Below are 18,229 nucleotides of genomic sequence, written 5' to 3' on the forward strand. Positions count from 1 at the left end.
CCAATTCTGCATTTATTTTCCGTAAAAAGGCAATTATAAACCAGAACACACAACCGAAGCATTCAAATGCATGAATATTTATTATATCGGTCCAAATGATAATTTTTGTTTACAAATGTCACTTTCGGGATATTTCTTTCAGGGGTCCTAAGGCAACAACCACCAAGGGATTCTGAATAGGGAGTACCAGTTTGCATCTTACTCGGCATAGTATCTCCCTAATTGATTGATTTGATGTAATTCAAGACTCGCAACTGTAAACCAATTATTTTCAAGAAGGTTTTGATGCAGCCAAATAGTGCTTGTTTTGGATATAAATAAAACCATTTTATCAGGAAGAGAAAATGTGTACTCATTGTGGACCAACATAAAGTTTTGATAAATACACTCTGTTGTGTATGCTCTTTAGGCGGTGGATAATTTGTGCTGGTGAGCACCTTGACTTATTTCTGGGGACTGTGGCAGTTGGAATCCTCTCGCGAGTGAAGGCAGTGGTGGCTGGCATTTATGGAGCGGATGAGGCAGGCAGGCAGGTGTGCGTGTGCAAATATTAATATTAAAAATAAAACTTACCTGAACCGACAACCTCAGTTCCAGATCTCTTCTGAGGAACTGGATACTGCAATGAGGGCACCAGTCCTGGCCCTGGTCTCCTGCTGTGATTGCAGAGCCATGACTGGGGTGAGTGGCCTCACTCAGTGTTCCCCTGCACCCTGCACTCTAACCCAGCTGTCTTAAGACTGCTGACTTAGCGGTTTCAAATTGTGCATGTCTGAGTGGCCGTCATAAGACAGCCAGCCAAAGGGACAGATGGCCAATGGTACCCACGCGTAAACAACGCAGAAAATGCAATATATGCGCTGTGAGCCATTAGTTTGAAAGAAACCAAATGAAGTACCAAATAGCGTAGTTTGTACCTATATACCTATATACACTGCTTGGTCTGGTCAGATGGTGATATTCTGCCATTCTTCTCTTCAGCACACATCCTGATCACCCTCTTATCCACTTTAAATGTCATACAGTGTCGTCCTTACCATGGCTGGGGCCTGACGAAGAAAGCAAGCAATAATAACAGCAAAGCGTTCCATAAACACCGGTAAAACACTGTCTCAGTTGTTTTTTATGGCGCGAAAATGAGTAACCACTGAAAAGCACTGTTTTTTTGAGGTATTGAAATCACTGGAAAACACTGAAAAAACACCACCAGAATTTACCAAAAATAGAAACTGAAAACAGGAAAGCCTATATATATTAGAGAGGTTTGGGAAGATGTAGGTAAGAAAAAACAGGACAAAGTGCCCAAATGCAAGGCTTTATCACTGCTGCGCTGAATGGGAGACAGTGAAGTCACATATATAAAAAATTATGTTGCAGGGTTTAACAACCAAACCGCCGTTATCAGTGGTTTAAAAAAAAATATATGAAACGGTTTGTAGTTTTGTTAATGGGAATGCATGGCTGCAACTACGAAAATACATACATTTGATCTAAGATCGACTCAGTGTTTCCACACTGTGTTTTATCTACTGGTTGTCGATATACAGACCTCTGAAGGAACCACATCACGATTACCCAAACTTGGCAACTGACCTACCAGTCCAATAGCTCCCAGGAAAAAAAACTGTAGCTAAATTACAAAATTCTGAACCAATAGATGACATATTCAATTTCAGTCACTTCACCAAGCACTACCCATAAATGTCCCATTGAACGATCTCCACTCCCCACAGCCTGCACGCTGCTCCATACCACATTCCACACTCAGAAGTTCTGAAAAGATCCCACATCTTACCATGAGGTTGTTTTGAACCCGTACATGAGATCTGCAATGGCAGTGATGAGATGCTGACCTAAAATCAGGAAAATACGAAGACTGTCAAAGAAAGAACACCACCATTGTAGTGCAGCAGTTGTGTATGGTGATGCAAGGGTCATTTTTTGAAACCTACAAAGCAGAAAATGCACCAGTCTTGTGATTTCGTCCTTTAGAACATATGCATTTTGAATTCTGTCAATTTAACATAATCATGCCTGGCTCGAGAGAGCAGTGTAGGTGATTCCAAGGAAGAATGAACAAAAGTCGCTCCACACGCACTTATGCTTCAGGTTGTATGGACACGAGTAGTCAGTCATATTAGCTTTATTTCGATAAAACATATCTTAAAAGCTATAAAACACCATTAAAAACTGCATTATACGACATACAAAACATTTAATCGAATATTTTTAAAAAAACAAAAAAATTAAAAGTGCCCTTATTGGGTTATGTGAAACTCCAATGGGAATGTGGAACGTCGCACTCCTTGTGTTTAGAGTGAATAATGTTGGGTTTATTTAGGGTGCCTGGTAAGTAACTCCCTCCTGAGCCTGGAGGTGGGAAAATGTGACAAGAATGAAGGCGTTGTCTCCCGTGGGAGTAACGTCCCTTACTCAGCACTCCGATATTGGCGATTTCAAATTATGATGATCCAAGCTGTAATAAATTGTTTTACAATGTATTCTTTAATTCGAATTGTAGTAAGTTCATTTTGGATTCATACTATTTCTCGCATAGTATTTTACATATGTTTTTTTCAACGTTCTTTATCAATTCAAGCATAGGGCTGAAACACTTTGAATTGATAAAGAACGTTGAAAAAAACATATGTAAAATACTATGCGAGAAATAGTATGAATCCAAAATGAACTTACTACAATTCGAATTAAATAATACATTGTAAAACAATTTATTACAGCTTGGATCATCATAATTTGAAATCGCCAATATCGGAGTGCTGAGTAAGGGACGTTACTCCCACGGGAGACAACGCCTTCATTCTTGTCTTATTGGGTTATTAACATAATTCATCAGAAGATCATTCACGAGGCACAAATTAGTTCTTAGCAGCAACAATATTTAAAGGTCAGCTTTCAGGGTTCTCAATCTAATCTTCCATGCCCAGCTCAGGAATTTTGCCATACTGCACGCATATAAGGCTCGTGCATCAGATCTTAGGATGCGCAGTGCCACGAAGTGGCTACGAGTACCCAACTCCATACAAAGCGGTTTGAGCCAGCATTTCCTTGGCGCTTTGTAGGCTGGGCACACAAACATGATATGAGCTATTGTCCCAAGGTTTGCCTCACAGTTAGGACAAGAGGCTAATGTCTTGTGGGGAGCCTTCCATTGAGCAGTCATTGCACGGGTAAGAAGTGAGCCAACCCTGAACTCAAAGTACAGAGCTCCGTCATATGATTTTTGTATGACATCTAGGTATGGTTCCTAGTGGATGGTAGATTTGTGCTGCATAAATTCCTCGGTTAGCCTACCTAGTTTACGGTCTAAGAAAACCTTGTTGCGGACCCATGACCAGTAGGCTTTCTTAAGTTCTGCCTTTGGCAGGGAAGATCTAATTATCCACATCTCTTTAAGGCCAAGATCATACAATAATGATTTTAAAGCCTTAAGCCATTTGATTTTATGCCAACCATCCATGTTCATAATTTCTTTTAACCCTGCTGCGTACTTAGCTAATTCTGGGGTCCGCCACAAGCGAGCCCATAGTAAAAGAGGACGGAGTCTAGCCAAATCTCTATATGAGGGACACCCTAAATCTAGCAACAGAGGCCTGGTTGGGGTCCTTGAGGGCAACATCATAAGATCTTTTAAAAATTTGTTTTCTGACCTCATAATTTGGCCTAGGTTGGAGAAGCCACAAAGTTCGGCACCATAAAGGGCCGAACGTACTCCTCTAGCCTTGTATATATCGATTGCGGGAGCTATAGGCCTACTTACTGAGGTACGATGCTCTTTAAATATTGCCCCCGCTACCCTTTTGTGGTTCAAATTTTTTTTTTGTATATGTGAGGTCCAACACATAGGGTCTGAAATACGAATGCCTAAATAGTCAAAGACAGAGACCCTCTCTAGCGAAACAGAGTTTAGGACAGGTGGAAGTCTAAGGTTCGCAGGAGGATTCAGTACCAAATACTTCGTTTTTTCAGTATTAATAACCAGTCCTCTGTTAGTACAAAAAGATTGGAAACTATCAAGCAAGCCCTGTAGGCCCCTCGGGGTCTTAGAGATAAGAAGGGTATCGTCGGCGAACAGGAGAGTTGGAATTTTTTCGCCCGCCAGGGTCGGTGCGTCAGATGGTATTTGCTGCAAGTGCTCCACCACCCCATTCACATACAGAGAGAATAGGGTGGGAGCTAAAACACAGCCCTGGCGGACGCCCCTGTTCACCGGTATTCTATCCGTTCTCTGCCCCTTGGAGCCCCATCTCACCTGGGCGTAATTTCCCTCGTGGAGGCGTACCAGGAGGCTTAAAATATACATCGGAAGCCCCTGATCAGCTAAAACCTTCCACAAACACCCACGAGGGACTAGGTCAAAGGCAGTCTTTAGGTCTATAAATGCGAAATAAAGACTATCTTTGCCTATCTTAACCACCTTCCAGTACAAGAGAAGTAGCCTGAACACCTGCTCAATTGTCCCTATGCCTGCCCTAAAACCTGCTTGGTAGTCAGAGAGAATCTTCTTTTCATCCGCCCATTCCAAGATTCTCTCTAACACCACCCTCCCGATAACCTTTTGCACAGAGTCAATTAAGCTTATTGGGCGATAATTAGCTGGATCGTCCCTAGCACCCTTTTTATATATAGGGACGACCTCTGCTCCTTTCCAGGAGTCTGGTATCGGAGAGCCATTGTCGATGGCATTAATAAGAATGGAAATAAATTTTGCCCATTTTGCGGGATCTGCTCGGAGAAGATCTCCGGGTATGCCGTCTGGGCCAGCTGCCTTGGCTGGAACAATGCGCCGAATGGCAGTTTCCACTTCCAGTTCAGAAAAGAGATGGCTGTTTAGATCCCCTATAGCTGTTCTTGGGTCTGTTAATGTATCTTTTAATAAAAGATCCTCAGAGACAGAATAAAGTTTCAGGAAGTGGTCATACCAAATAGAACTTGAAATGTTACAAGTAATTGAATCGTTATCGGGCCGTGTCTTAGTCCTGATGAGGTTCCAGAACCGGCAGGTATCCTTCTCCAGACTAGCCACTTGTAGATCCTGCCAGTGCTGCTCTACCCACTCTTTTTTGGCGCCATCTACTACCTCCTTATAATCCTTCCTTGCTTGCTTGATCATAGGGTGTGATCTACTCCTGACTGCTAAAACCAGGGCCGTTTTTTTTGGCCTACAAATTTTCGCGTACCACGAGTTATTGCTATTTGGCTTTTTAGACGTTGGCCGATAACCTACTCTAGTGGTTGAGCAAAAGAGATTCTGAAGAGTACTATATGTTTTGTCATAAATTTCAGGAACTTTGGCAATAGCGTCAGAATCCATAGGGGTACCTCCCATTTCTTCCAATGCCTCTGTGATGGTTTCTTTAATGGCACATAGCTTCCCTTCGTCCAAAAGGACCCTGTCCCATTTCAGGTACCTGTTACAATTAGAGGGAATTACTTCCCTTGTTGGCATTGGATCTTCTAGAATCAAACCACCAGGGTTGGGCAACCACAAAGATTTTAAAGTTAAAGATAGTGGATTGGGGTCACTATTGACTGTCGGTGTTATCTCCATATTTATTAGGTGCTGCCACAGTTTATAGTTTAATAAAATGTAATCAATCCGTGACGAGCAACCTAACCTATTGAAGGTATGTGCTCCTTTTGTATCAGATAGTGACCTACCATTTGTTGCCCTTAGCCCATATTCTATGGCCAAGGAGTTCAGTTGGACAGCAAGCTTAGTCCATCTTTTATCGGAGGAATACTTAGGAGGGGAATTCCTCGCTTTACATCATCCTCCTCAATGCCTAACACATCCTCAGTAGCAAGAGGCTCAAAGGTACAATTAAAGTCTCCCGCTACTAGGATGTGTGAGTCGATAGGGCAATTGGAAAGCTCGGCTTCCAGGGATGTAACTATGGGTGACTCAGTTCCTCCCTTAGTTCCCCGAACATATACATTGAACATTTCAAGAGTTCTACCTCCTTGGTTTTCCCGGATGGTCAATCTTAAGAGATCAGGTGAAATACATTGAACCTGTTTGATTGACCAATCCAGAGATATGCTTACCCATACCAATAGCCTGTCCGATGGCCGTCCCTTTCCTGTTTGTGCCGATACTGCTGGGACAAAATGAGACACGAATCCTACTCTCTGGTGAATAGTCTTACTCGACGTCTCTTGGAACATACAAATATTGTAGCCTTCAATAAACCTATTCCAATCTGGAAGGGGAAGCTTTCTAGAAAGGCCAGCTATGTTCCAAGAGAGGATCTTCAAGCCTGCGCTATCCATTTCTACAGGCCCCATTTTGCCAAGTGGTTGAGTATAGGCATAATTAGATTGTAAAAAGGAAGTTGTAATACTGGGACTTATTATTACCTGCCCTAAGTCAGGAGGCTGGTTATTTATGCACTGTGGGGCAGAGGTGATGATAGAAACATCTTGAATGGGTAATGGAACAGGGTCACATATGGAGAAGATTGGCGGTTGTAAAGTTTCCGTTGGTCAATCATTTCCAAGAGGCGACCCTCTAGGAGGCTTAATGGCTTTATCCCTCAGAATTATAGTACCTGCCATTGAAGGACATCTGAATTGGATGTCCGAAGTGGCAGGGGGGCAAGATCTATAGTCCAAAGCCAAAAGTCCCTCTGCTAGATGTGAGGATGTCAAAATGAGCTCAATAGTGTCCGATCGCTGGGCTAGATGAGAATGCCTGGTAGTCTTCACTATATCCTCTCTTACTACCGAGTAGCAACCTCTAACATGCCTGATCCAGTGTGTGGCCTTGTTGATCAGTGAGTCCTCATGTTCTCGGCCCACCACCTTAGGAACGTTAACCATAAGGACTGTCCGCTTTAGAGATGTAAAGCAGGGGAAATGTCCATCAGATGGAGCTCCTAATACTGCTCTATCATGTGCGATTGCCTGGGGTCTAAAAGGGGCTAGGGCCGGTAAAGCATCATTTGTCCTCCTGCGCTGTGTCGTTACCACGGGCTCACTAGGCAGCCCCACCTTATTATTTGGAGTGACACACGCTGATTGATTAAACTCAGAGCATGCCCTAACAGCTTGTTTGTCATTGTTTGGTAACATATTTAAGGTTTGTTTTGCAAACTGAGAGGCAGCTAGATTTTGTGGAGTATGGTGCAATACTAACAATTACAGGGAGGCTTTTAGGTCTTTGACTAAGGCTTTTAGATCCTTCACTTCTGCTGATAATAAATTGATGGTTGATACAGAGCTGAGGTGCCACCATTTGCGTCCAAACCGCCCTCTATTTGGGCACCAATAGTAGCTTCCACAGGGCCATAGATTGTCGAATTTTCATGGGGGACTGGTTCATTTGCCAAGGCCGCAAACCTATTGGTGCACACTATAACGGTGGTCTCCAGATGGCTTGGCCTGTGCTGTGAGGGAGACTGAGTTAGCGTCTGGGAAAGTGGAATAATTTCCGGAGAGAGAATATTCTGTGCACCTCTTGAACCGGGTAGTTTACGGAACATCTCTGGTATGTGTATAGAATCTACTTTAGAGGATTTGCACTGTCCACCCTTCTCTAGTATATTTACTTCCCGATCTGCCACTGGGCCCCCCAACAGGATACTTTCACAGTCTTCAACCAAAGTTTCAATGCGGTTCATCATATCGCATTTAGAGATCTTCTTATTGCTTTTCTTTACTTTTTTGGCTTTCCTTGGACCCTGCGTTATGTTCATTCCTGAACCCCCCCTGCCCCCTAGATAGTTTTTCTTTTGCCCATGGTTATACAACCTAAAGGATGAAGCGGGAAGTCCAAGAGCCTTCCAAATTTATGGCAGGAACAGTACCTTTAAACAGGAGTCGGGTCTCTTTGCTGCAGGTCTCTCTTCGATCTTCTCTGCTGCTACTGATGAGTCCAACGTTAGGGGGGGGGCCCTGGCCTGGCACCTCCTGGCAGTGACGGGGAAGGACGGGCCCGCCCTTGGCCCGGGCGAGCCCGCACGCGTCCCGCGCTGCGGGAAGCGCTCGTCGCTTTTAAGGGCCTCCGGCGCCCTCTGATGGCGTCAGGAGCGGCCTCTGCGCAATGCCTCCTGGAATAGGCAGTCCAGTTACAGAGCCGTTCCCCTCACGGCTGGCAATGGAGTAATGCTGCAGGCAAACAGGCGGAAGGTGAGTGGCTGCCGTTCCCCTCACGGCGTGTGATAATGAAAGATTTGCGCGTCCACCCAGGAGCACTGTGCTTTCATTTACTGAAGTCAATTGGAAGTGTTAAAAACACAACACAGAGCTCTCCGGCTCTACAGTTGGTATATATACACACACATCAGTATTGACGCACCTGTGCTCTTTAGGCGATATCTTTGGATCATCGGGAGAATGGATTCCAATTTTTGTTATTTTGGCAGTCTCACTGTGCCTTTACACATTTTATTTATGAATTACAAATACTTTTATTGAAATCTTGAGATACTAGGACGGGAAAGCAATCACATATTTCTTATACCATATTCACCTATAGATGCAATCAAATATTCAGAAACACAACCCACGGCCTCAGGGTTTAAGCGATCCACTTTGTAGGCGTCGTGAAGATAAACTGTTTTACCCATTATTCATGATAGTATTTGGTCTGCTTTGGGTTGTAAATATTTCATTCAAAACAAAATCCATGTAGTGTAATTTCTAATGAAATTGTGGCTTCTAATGAATTGCTTGATTTCAGCTCAATAATATTCTGAATGCAACAATCGGGTCTACTAAAATGACATCATGGATAAGTGTGTTCAGGGCAATGATTGGCTGTTCAGGTGCCATCACACATTCAATCACATAGCCAATCACGCTTTTTTCAACCTACTATATTGTCCAGTAATTATTTCTGGGGGGAAAAAGTGAAAATGAGAGGGAGGGAGGAAGGAGTGGAGTGTTTCTGTAAACCTGCTTACAGTTAAGTCTACAGAAGCCATTATGAGGCTACGTGAAATCTCAAACTATACAGTGGCTTCCATCTTAGACTATAAAGGTGCCAAGTGCACAGCATAGCAGGTAGCCCTTGCATATGGAGCACTACCATGCCTATGAAATCAAACAGTAGACACTGTAAAGTGCTTTAAACATTAAATGATGTTATGAGATCTTTAAATCTTTAGCAGTCCACAACAAACCCATTCCTCGTGTTTATTACAACATTGCTAAGCGAACCATTCTGTCACTGTTACATATAACTTTCGCTTGCATGGGGCAGTTTTAAGAACTTGATTAACATCGACAAACATTGTTGCACATATGTGATGCATACACTGTGGGCACATGAACAGAGATTTAGGAGTGATGGCATATACGAAGACAGTGCAAGGTACTTGATGCACCTGGCCAAACAGGGTAAGGAGCTTGCCTTAAAAGGGCAGCACGTGCTCAGCCATGGCCACATAAACAGTACGATGAGCTTAGGGCACATGGACAGTCTGTGTGACTGTTATGCATTCACCAGCAGGCTGGACTACGGAAACACATTCTACGTAGGAACCATTACACGCCTCCTGAAGAGACTCCAAACAATAAAGAACTCAGTGGCAGGACTCATACTCAACCTACCCAGAAGGACCGACATCACAGCCCACCTCAAGAGTCTACCCTGGCTCCTGATCCAGAAAAGACCGCACCATCTCTCAAACAATTAGAGCTAAAGACCTGGTTGTTTGAATAAACACAGCAACTACAGCTCCAGTGCCTCGAGACTTACGAATTGCTGCGCTCCACAAATATCAGATTGATTGATTGTGACGTAGCACCGTGTAAACATGTAACAAGCTTTTTGTAGAGAAGTGCCTTTCAGTAGCAGGGAGGGTGGAATCCTTTTTTCCAGTGGTCAAGATTACTACAGTGAGAGGAACACATAGTGGCCACTCGTAAGCACAGCATAGCCAGCTCTGCCCTTCACCATTGATTACTACTGCAGAGGGACAGTTAGAGCTACTGGAAGCTTGCCCTTAGATGGGGTATCAAAAGTATTTCTGTATTTGCTCTTTGTATTAGCACTCAAGATAAAATAATAATAGTATAGTGTGCACTTACATTTTTGCACAATAATAAAACCTCACTGTTTTCAGCAGTTGGTTTTGTAATCTTGATCTTGGGTTGGTCCCAACAGAGGAGATCATCAGTGCAAGACCTATCTTGTACTGGAAAAGGCTATGGTCAGTGCCTGAACTGTCCTCGTTTAGATTAGAATTTGCTGAGATTTGGCCTGCACTCAAATCTAAAAAGATCCCTTGGCTTCTGCACATTAATAAAGCTTGTACTCTACTAGGACTTTCGGAAATGTGGGCAAACCCGGAGGCAAGTTGCCTCGCGATACCAAGGAAGGAAATCCTTTCTTTGGTGACCTGGAAGAACTCTCCTTTACACTCGAGTTCTTCAATTACGGGTAGGCTGACCTTAGAATTCCTCATGGTTAAACAAGATCCCAAACTTGAGGAATTCATGGATCAAATAGAACCCCCACTTGCTCGCAAACTGTACATTCGGCTAAGGTATGGTACTTTACCGGTTAGGTCTTTTTCCTTCAAGTGGCAGGCACAAAATTTGGAAAGCTGTCCTGCTTGTAACTACAAAACAGAGTCTGTTGTACATGCTCTGTTTTTTTGTCCTGCCTACCACTTAATTAGGAAAAGTTGGCTGATCCCCATCTGTAGGAATCTGGGTTTTCGCCACCTTAAGCAGGCTTGCAGGACCCTAGTCTATGATACTGATCCAAATATTGTTTTTGCTGTATCCCGCTATCTCTACAGTATGTGGCGAAGGAGACAAACGTTCTTAACTTAACTATTCTCATATTGATGACTTAAAGTTTAATCTCTTTTTTAAAAGAATTTTTAACTTTAAATGTTATTTATTGTTTTATTGTGTCTATGTAATTTAGGATGTATGTATGTACACTTTTATGGTCTTTCGACCGAAATAAAGTTATCAAATGAGTAATCTTACAAGTTTGTGCAATTTAACCTCATTTGTATTTTTCTGTAAATATAGCTGATATTATATTTGATGACAGAGAGGAGCCCCACCGGTGCTGCAAGGCAATACTACTACTAGTCAATGAATGCTTTTTTCCTACAGAAGCTGCTGGGTCCTACGACGGGTCTCCTCAATTACACACAAGGGAAACAAAGCCGAAAACATGTGCCCAGATAAGAGTTTAAGAAAATGATCAGCAAATGTGTCCATGACATATGCTCACATCATTTACAGTGTAATAGGGATTGCTGCCTGAGAAAACACAAATGGCATCTGTTTAACTTTGCCAAATAACATCAGGCTCAGAAAGTGCAGAATACATTATAAAGAAATTACTTGGTCTCGGTACATTTTAGTCTCAGGTATCTTCATTGGTTGCTATACTTTATGGTGCAGAGTGATTATGAATAGTGCGATCTACCTCGAAAAGGCAACATATTTTGATTATCAATAGATACAATTAGGTCTAGGGATCTGAATAAATGGATATTCTGGAAATATGCATGCGTACTCAGTGCGATTAGGGTCATTCTATCCATTTCAGCCAAACCAGTATACAGAAAATCACCAGCCAATGCAGGAGCCCTATTCCTGATCAGAATGATGAACTCATTTGATTTGAATAACTAATCCTGATTTGAAAAACGAGTACGGATTCTTTTCAGTTACCTGAGTGTTGCTGCATGTGATCAAACCGTCTCTCCCAATCTACCTGCAGGTGCACCTCAGAACCCAGCTCCAGGGGTGTCTGCACAAAGTGAATTGCGTCCGGACCCTGACGTGTCACTCGGAGCACAGGGATGTCGTTCATAAGACCTCGGTCATCTGGCTACGAGGGAGAAGAAGAAATGTAACTCGTAAATTGCTTATCAGCATTGAATTCTAACACATTGACATGTCTGTTCTGCTTAAGAGAATTGAACGAAAAAATGGTTTTCCATATTGGAGGTCAGGAAGAGACACAAATCTAGATGTGGAAGTGAAGGATACTAGTAACAAATTGTGTACCTTACTGTAGCGAAAAGTGAGAAATGCAGATATTTCCCAAAAACTGATCACATAATGTCCCTCCCATCAAATGTGAGGATCTAATTCTCTAAAATATCTAATAGCAGCAAACTGTCCAGATATGTGTTCAATGGGCCTACCAACTGACTTGTTTATGTCCGGTTTACTCCATGTGGGGCAACCAGCAGGTAAAGCTGTATAGCAACAACATAGTTGCCCCTTTGATGGAGCCAAAGGCTGTAAATTGTTTAATGTAAAATGGCACACTTAGGCAATTCTTACAACTTCAATACTAGCAAAGACCTGCAGTGACTAGCTGAGGAGAATAGTGCTTCATTATTTTTCGAGGATACCCAACCATCCAAATTTTGGAAACCACTATAAATGTTCTGCTAGAAGAACCTGCAGGCGTACCTGACCCCCTCCCTCAGGAAACAGCACAGTATCCTTTAGTATGACACTGAAGCCGACTAAGGTCTCCTTCTTCCCATTCACATCTGATTTCAACTCTGCTGGTCCACATGACACTACTGTCGTATTGAACTAAAAAAAAAAAAAAGAGAATTAAGAACATCATTTGTATAATAATTTACAATTAATTACGACTATTGTGCAAATCAAAGACAAAGTGGTTAGTAACAAATGAGAGTAAGAATGAGGATAGCAGTGTTCCTGCATAAGTCATACAAAAATAATGCATCCAATCGATAAAAAAAAGTTAGGAGGCTACCCACAATTCACTGTCTGATAACAACAGGGCTCTGGGAAAGACCATTTGATATACTTGAATCCTTCCTTTTTAGGTCTCGCCTCCGCAGCGCGCATGCGCTACATAGGAGAGACCTTTAGTCATCGGCACAGCTTTGCGGCCAAAAACGTGCACACGTTCCATTGCCTTCAATGGCAACGCGTGCACGTGTGGCGATTCACTTGCGGGAGCGAGCGGCTGGCGACATATGTTATCAATTATCGCGGTGCCAGCCGCTCGCTCCCGCAAGTGAATCGCGCAGGTCCCCTCCTCTCTCCCCCTGCGAGGTGCGCGCACTTGTGCTTGTTTCACAATGCATACAACTGTACAATCACAACGAAATCTGTATCGAAATCTGTATCCATGGCTGGCCTTTGCTTACTTTTCACACCTAAAATCTTATACAAAATGAATAACCTTTCAGTGTAAAAATAAACGTGAAGCTTTTCACGTCTGCATTGCACGCAGTGACCTCCCCCACATCCATCCTCGATCTTAAAACCTGCCATTATTGCTGCGTTGCCCTATTGCAATCTCAAACACCTTGCTGACCCTCCTGCACCAATATCTATGAATTCACAAAACTCCCAAAAACCGAGTGTGTATGTCTAATCTCCAAAAACGATATGCACACACATTAAACCGCGGCAATCTTCCCCAGTGTCCTTCTCAATTCTGTACCTGTTCGTGCCCAGTGATTGTTGCTAGCATACTGGCGCCTCCTTGCTCCATGACCACGATATCAAACTGCTGCTTAACCAACTCATTCCTCTCACTTTTCCCTATTTAAACATTTCCCAACTTGCCGTTTAAAAAAAAAAACTGAACAGGGCCTGATTCCCATCAGCTGAGTCACGGTGAAACCACATGTCCTACTCCTCTTTGCTCTAGCGGCCTAATTCCTCCCTGGCAATCACACCGTGAAGTTTTTCCTTGCTGACACCTTGCTGATAACAAAACTACATGTCCCACAACCCCTTGTCACAGTCCTCTGTCATACCCTCGTATGTTGAAAAATCAAAACAAAAACATTTTTGGTATCCATGCGGTGCAATCCCATGTACCCACAATTTAAATGTATACAAAATACAGTCCCATATGCCCCCAATTTTAATATACACAAAGTGAGCGTGCAATAATTTATCAGTTGTGTGCTACCGATTCCAATGGCTTTATCAGACATAGATCCAGATGAACAGTTTGTAGGTGACTTGAACATGAACTGCAACAGCCTACTTAGTGATGATATTGTGTTGCAAATTCTTGTAAGTAGTCCGCTTGGATTGGGTGCAAACTGCTTTTTTGAAGGCAAAAAATTGGTTTCAAACATAGCAGTAGGTTCGCAGCATGCACACCAGTTTATCAGTCTCTTCTCCGCACATTTATTTGACTTTTGTTAGCGTGCAGATTAGAATAGTGTCTTGCCTCAAAGTATGGGACATTGACGTTGACAAACAAGAGCAGCAACAAGTTGATGCTTTTCCAATTGCACAGCTTCAAAGAGAAATTCTTTCAAACTTTTGTTGTTCAAAAATTCATGCTTATTCCATCTTTTTCATAGTTAATCATGTTTTCATTTAATGTTCACAAACGGGCTGTTAATACTCCAATTTTTTCAAATGAAGTGGTTATACCAATCCAGGCCTTTTAACACATCACGTGAGATGTGTCAATTCATATTCCAACAGCTTAAGTTCTTTTATAAATCCCAATGCATTTCGGGCTCTTGTTGGCCCTTCTTCGTGGGTAGCTGCATAAATGAAAGAAAACCTCTGTTAGTTTTCCACATTTGGAGCACTACGTCCATTTTCGGTCTCGCCTGAGCCAGCGCATGAGGTGCTCTGGTGAGACTTTTATGAAGTGGGCTTCAAAAATCCGACCACACGCTTTTTGTGTGGCCTAAAGCGTGCGGTTACGCGCACAGGTGCCATCTGGCTTTCCACCCTCACACTCGCGGGACGCTGCAGCTGCTTTCACTTTTGCAGTGGCGCATGCACTGCCAGCAACTGCCTCTGCATTGTAATTTTTTGCTTCCGCCTCAAACACCGAGTAATGCAGAATTCTGTGCTACCAGCAATACTTCTCCACGCGCCTCCTGCAGCCCTCAATCGTCTTCCTACAAGATACAATTAGGCTGATGCGCTCCTCTCACCGCTCGGGCGAACACCTCTTCAGCTGGCACACTTTGCAACATGCTCCACTACAGTCGCTGAGGCTGTTCGCCATCCCCTTCCTCCTGCTCACGGTTCACGGCACCACACGCAAGAACGGTACTCGTACAGTCAATGCATGTGCAGCACTTGAGGCTTCTTCCACCGCTCCACTTCGTTCGCGCTGGCCTGTGCTCGTGCAGTCACGTACTTGTTACACCACATGCTCTCCCTCGCCGAACTTCACAAGTAATAGGCACACTACCTCCTCATGCTCCCCGAACTAGCCTTCCTTACTTTAGTTCTCCTCAGGGATTAAACTTATCACAGCCTCCCGGTGCTCTTCTCCACGTTACCAGCACTAACATTTACACGTCCAGACGCTGTTTTCCTGGCCACAGAGCTCCACCCCAGCTCCGTCTCTAAGTGAATTTTATCCACGCAAATTCACTTAGGGTGGTCTTCTCAGGGGTGGATCCCATCCTCGTCGCAATTGAAGTGAACACGCACCATCAGTTTCTTAACAACGGTTTATTATAAGTCAAGTAACAAGTGTGCGACTAACCCTGGCAATTCATGACAGCAACTGCCAAGACAGGACAGCAGTTGCCAGTTATAGTCTCACCCATGACATGCTAAATATTCCATGTTCTATGACATCACATGGCTATGCTAGATCAGATTGGATCGACTTACATTATACAAATGGCATTAACACATTAGCTTCTGCAGGCGAAAATAGCCATTTCTTGTGTTGATGTCTTCTGTAGCCTGGATATATCACACTATAAATCTGACCTCGAAGTGACTCGCCCTATCTATTTTCCCTACCCTTAATCGATCCGATACTGTTGGGCGCTTACATCACCTCTAGGCTACTAATTCTTTTGGTTTTATATCGGGTAAATTCTGGGTTGAGATGAAGAGCCCAATTGGAGGAAAGAATTTGAATATACTGTCTATAGGACCCCTAGGAAGAACTCTCAATTTTGCAAAAACAGAAGGGTTGCCAGTACAAAACATAATGCAGCCGTGAACTGTACTGAAATTGCAAAGCACAAAAATGATTTGTGACTTGCAATTTTCACACTGCGACTCATTCTCAATTGGAATAAGGGGGCTTGAAATGGACGTTCTCCTTTTCTAGAAATTCACAATGGCTATCTCTGTGGTTTATAAAACTGCTATAATGTTCTCAAGTCATTAACATGACAACAACACGTCAATGGCAGTGCTATTTATTTGCAAAGTAGAAGCTGTCTGTAGTGACGTGTTTGTGTATGCATGGGCGGAGTGAGCATGCTGTTTGTGGATGCTGTGGGAATGTAATGATGCATGCAATGTTGGTGTCTATGTGTGGGTGATATCTGGGAGTTGATTACAGTTGGAGGAATAATGGAGCCACAACAGGATCTATCACCTTGTGGCTGTAGCCTTAGGGCCTAACATAAGACTGCAACCTTGCCCATGAAGGACAGTTTACACTTTGTGAAAGACAGCTGCTGGCATCATAAGTAGTGGGGAGCACACAGTGGTCCAAAGGACCAGTGTATGATTCCCCCAGAGGCACTTTGTAAAATTACCCTGTTTTTAGGTCGAGCCTGGGCAGCGAATGCGCTGCGAGGCATGCTGTATTCAGGTAGGGATATTAAGCTCCACCCACTTTCCGCCCATATTTTTCATTGGCTTATGCCTGGCCACTGCTAGTGTTATAATACAGGTACTAGTTCCCAACCTTCACCCTCCGATTGTTTATGCCCCCTCAAAAAAAAGCTTTAACAAACAACCATTGGAATAGGCAGAAACAAGTTGCCAGCATTGCAAGAACAAAAAGAAAACTGAGGTTGCTCGTTCAGTTGTACATAATGCCTTCTTGGTCATATAGAAGGTAACAAAAATGCTTCTGACACTTTTTTATTACAACTTTTCAGCATGCTGCACAGCAGCCACACTTCTCTACAGCAGCCACACTTCTCTACAGCACAGCTTGAAGACATTGGCAAAGTCAATAGCTCTGGCTAAACACTTATAAGGCCCCATAGGCGAGACCTATTGGCTATGCCAAGGCTTCTTCCTTCCTTCGGTCCCTTCTAGTCCCCATTTCCCATATTAACCTCTCAACATGCAACATTTTAATTTTATCGTAGTGGGGTCAAAGTGTTATATTATCAACATAACAATGATAACTCTAAAACAATAATCTGGGTCACAATGCAATTATACAAGGAACAGAAAAATACAAATGTGAAAGAATAACATAACACGGGCAATTTGATAACAGTCTACAAGTAACAGTTTTCCAGTTCTGTGGTCTTGCAAGTGTAGGAAAGTAGATAACATATGATGCAGACAGTGTCTATAAAAATACTACACTTGTGACTGTTAACTTAGACTGTAAGGGTAATTCAGGATGTTACGTAGGCAGTGTAGTAGAAATTGCAAATATATCAAAACGCCTTTCATGTTATGCCAGTTAAAAAATGTATGTTGTTTCAAAAACAGGAGTGACACCATTACTTTAAAGAACCTGAGATGGTACAGCGTTTAAAGGGAACATTGGACAACAAAACAACTAACTTTTTACTAAGGCATATACTTAAAAGGCCAAAAAAAAGTGGAAATTTCTTGCAATTGCATTATTTATTGCATCATATATAAACATTATATTTATCATCAAAACGAGAGATCTGGTGCTCATGCTATAAGTGACATGGAAGGTGCAGTGCAAGGTGCTAGACGAAACAAGACAATATGCATCACTATAACAAAGACGTGACTCCTATCTATACAATTATTTAATTATTTAATTATTATTGGAGTCTATTTAGGTCTGGTGTCGACGTCATTTCGACCTCTATAACTGGGAGGCATCTTCAGGATGGGAGGGAGAGTAGGGGGCATCATGACCTACTCCTGCCATGGCCCCTGTCCGCATTTAACAATGTTAATAAATAGCATACCTCGCTCTATGTATCTGCATGTATACTAACTACATCATCAGTAGAAATTTAATTTTTGTGTTCAAAATAGATTATTGAAGTATGAAAGTGGACACATTCTAAACGGATTGTGAGCTGCATTGCACACCATGAAGGGGGCCCTCCACTTCTAAGATGTACAATCTTTGCATATTAAGGCCCAGTTTCAGAAATTGTAGGTTTGTGCATTCCAAAGGTATGTGCTTGGTTTCAAACTGTATATTTTGAGACCTCAAAAATTGGAAAGCGCGCCCTGCTCTCTTCAGTTTGTGGGCAGATCATCAATTAAAGATAAATACTACTTTGAATTGGAACAGCTTGATGTGATGGAGGATATGATGAAAGTGTAC

General features: G+C 42.8%; 1 protein-coding gene across 3 annotated transcripts in view; it reads right to left on the reverse strand.

The window, feature by feature from the left end:
* The window catches only part of AARSD1 (alanyl-tRNA synthetase domain containing 1), a 189,871-nt gene that overhangs the window by 136,929 nt on the left and 34,713 nt on the right, over positions 1 to 18,229 (reverse strand). For 2 of the 3 annotated variants that reach the window (XM_085615559.1, XM_085615713.1), the window contains exons 2-4: positions 12,418 to 12,546; positions 11,665 to 11,824; positions 1,796 to 1,853 (exon numbers count right to left, since the gene is read on the reverse strand). In XM_085615559.1, coding sequence (XP_085471685.1) covers positions 1,796 to 1,853; positions 11,665 to 11,824; positions 12,418 to 12,546 — 347 coding nt within the window. The remainder of the gene's footprint in view (positions 1 to 1,795; positions 1,854 to 11,664; positions 11,825 to 12,417; positions 12,547 to 18,229) is intronic. The other variant, XM_085615636.1, reaches the window with a different exon arrangement.

This window comes from Triturus cristatus, chromosome 1_1, assembly GCF_964204655.1.
Source record: "Triturus cristatus chromosome 1_1, aTriCri1.1, whole genome shotgun sequence".
Classification (NCBI taxonomy): Eukaryota; Metazoa; Chordata; class Amphibia; order Caudata; family Salamandridae; genus Triturus; species Triturus cristatus.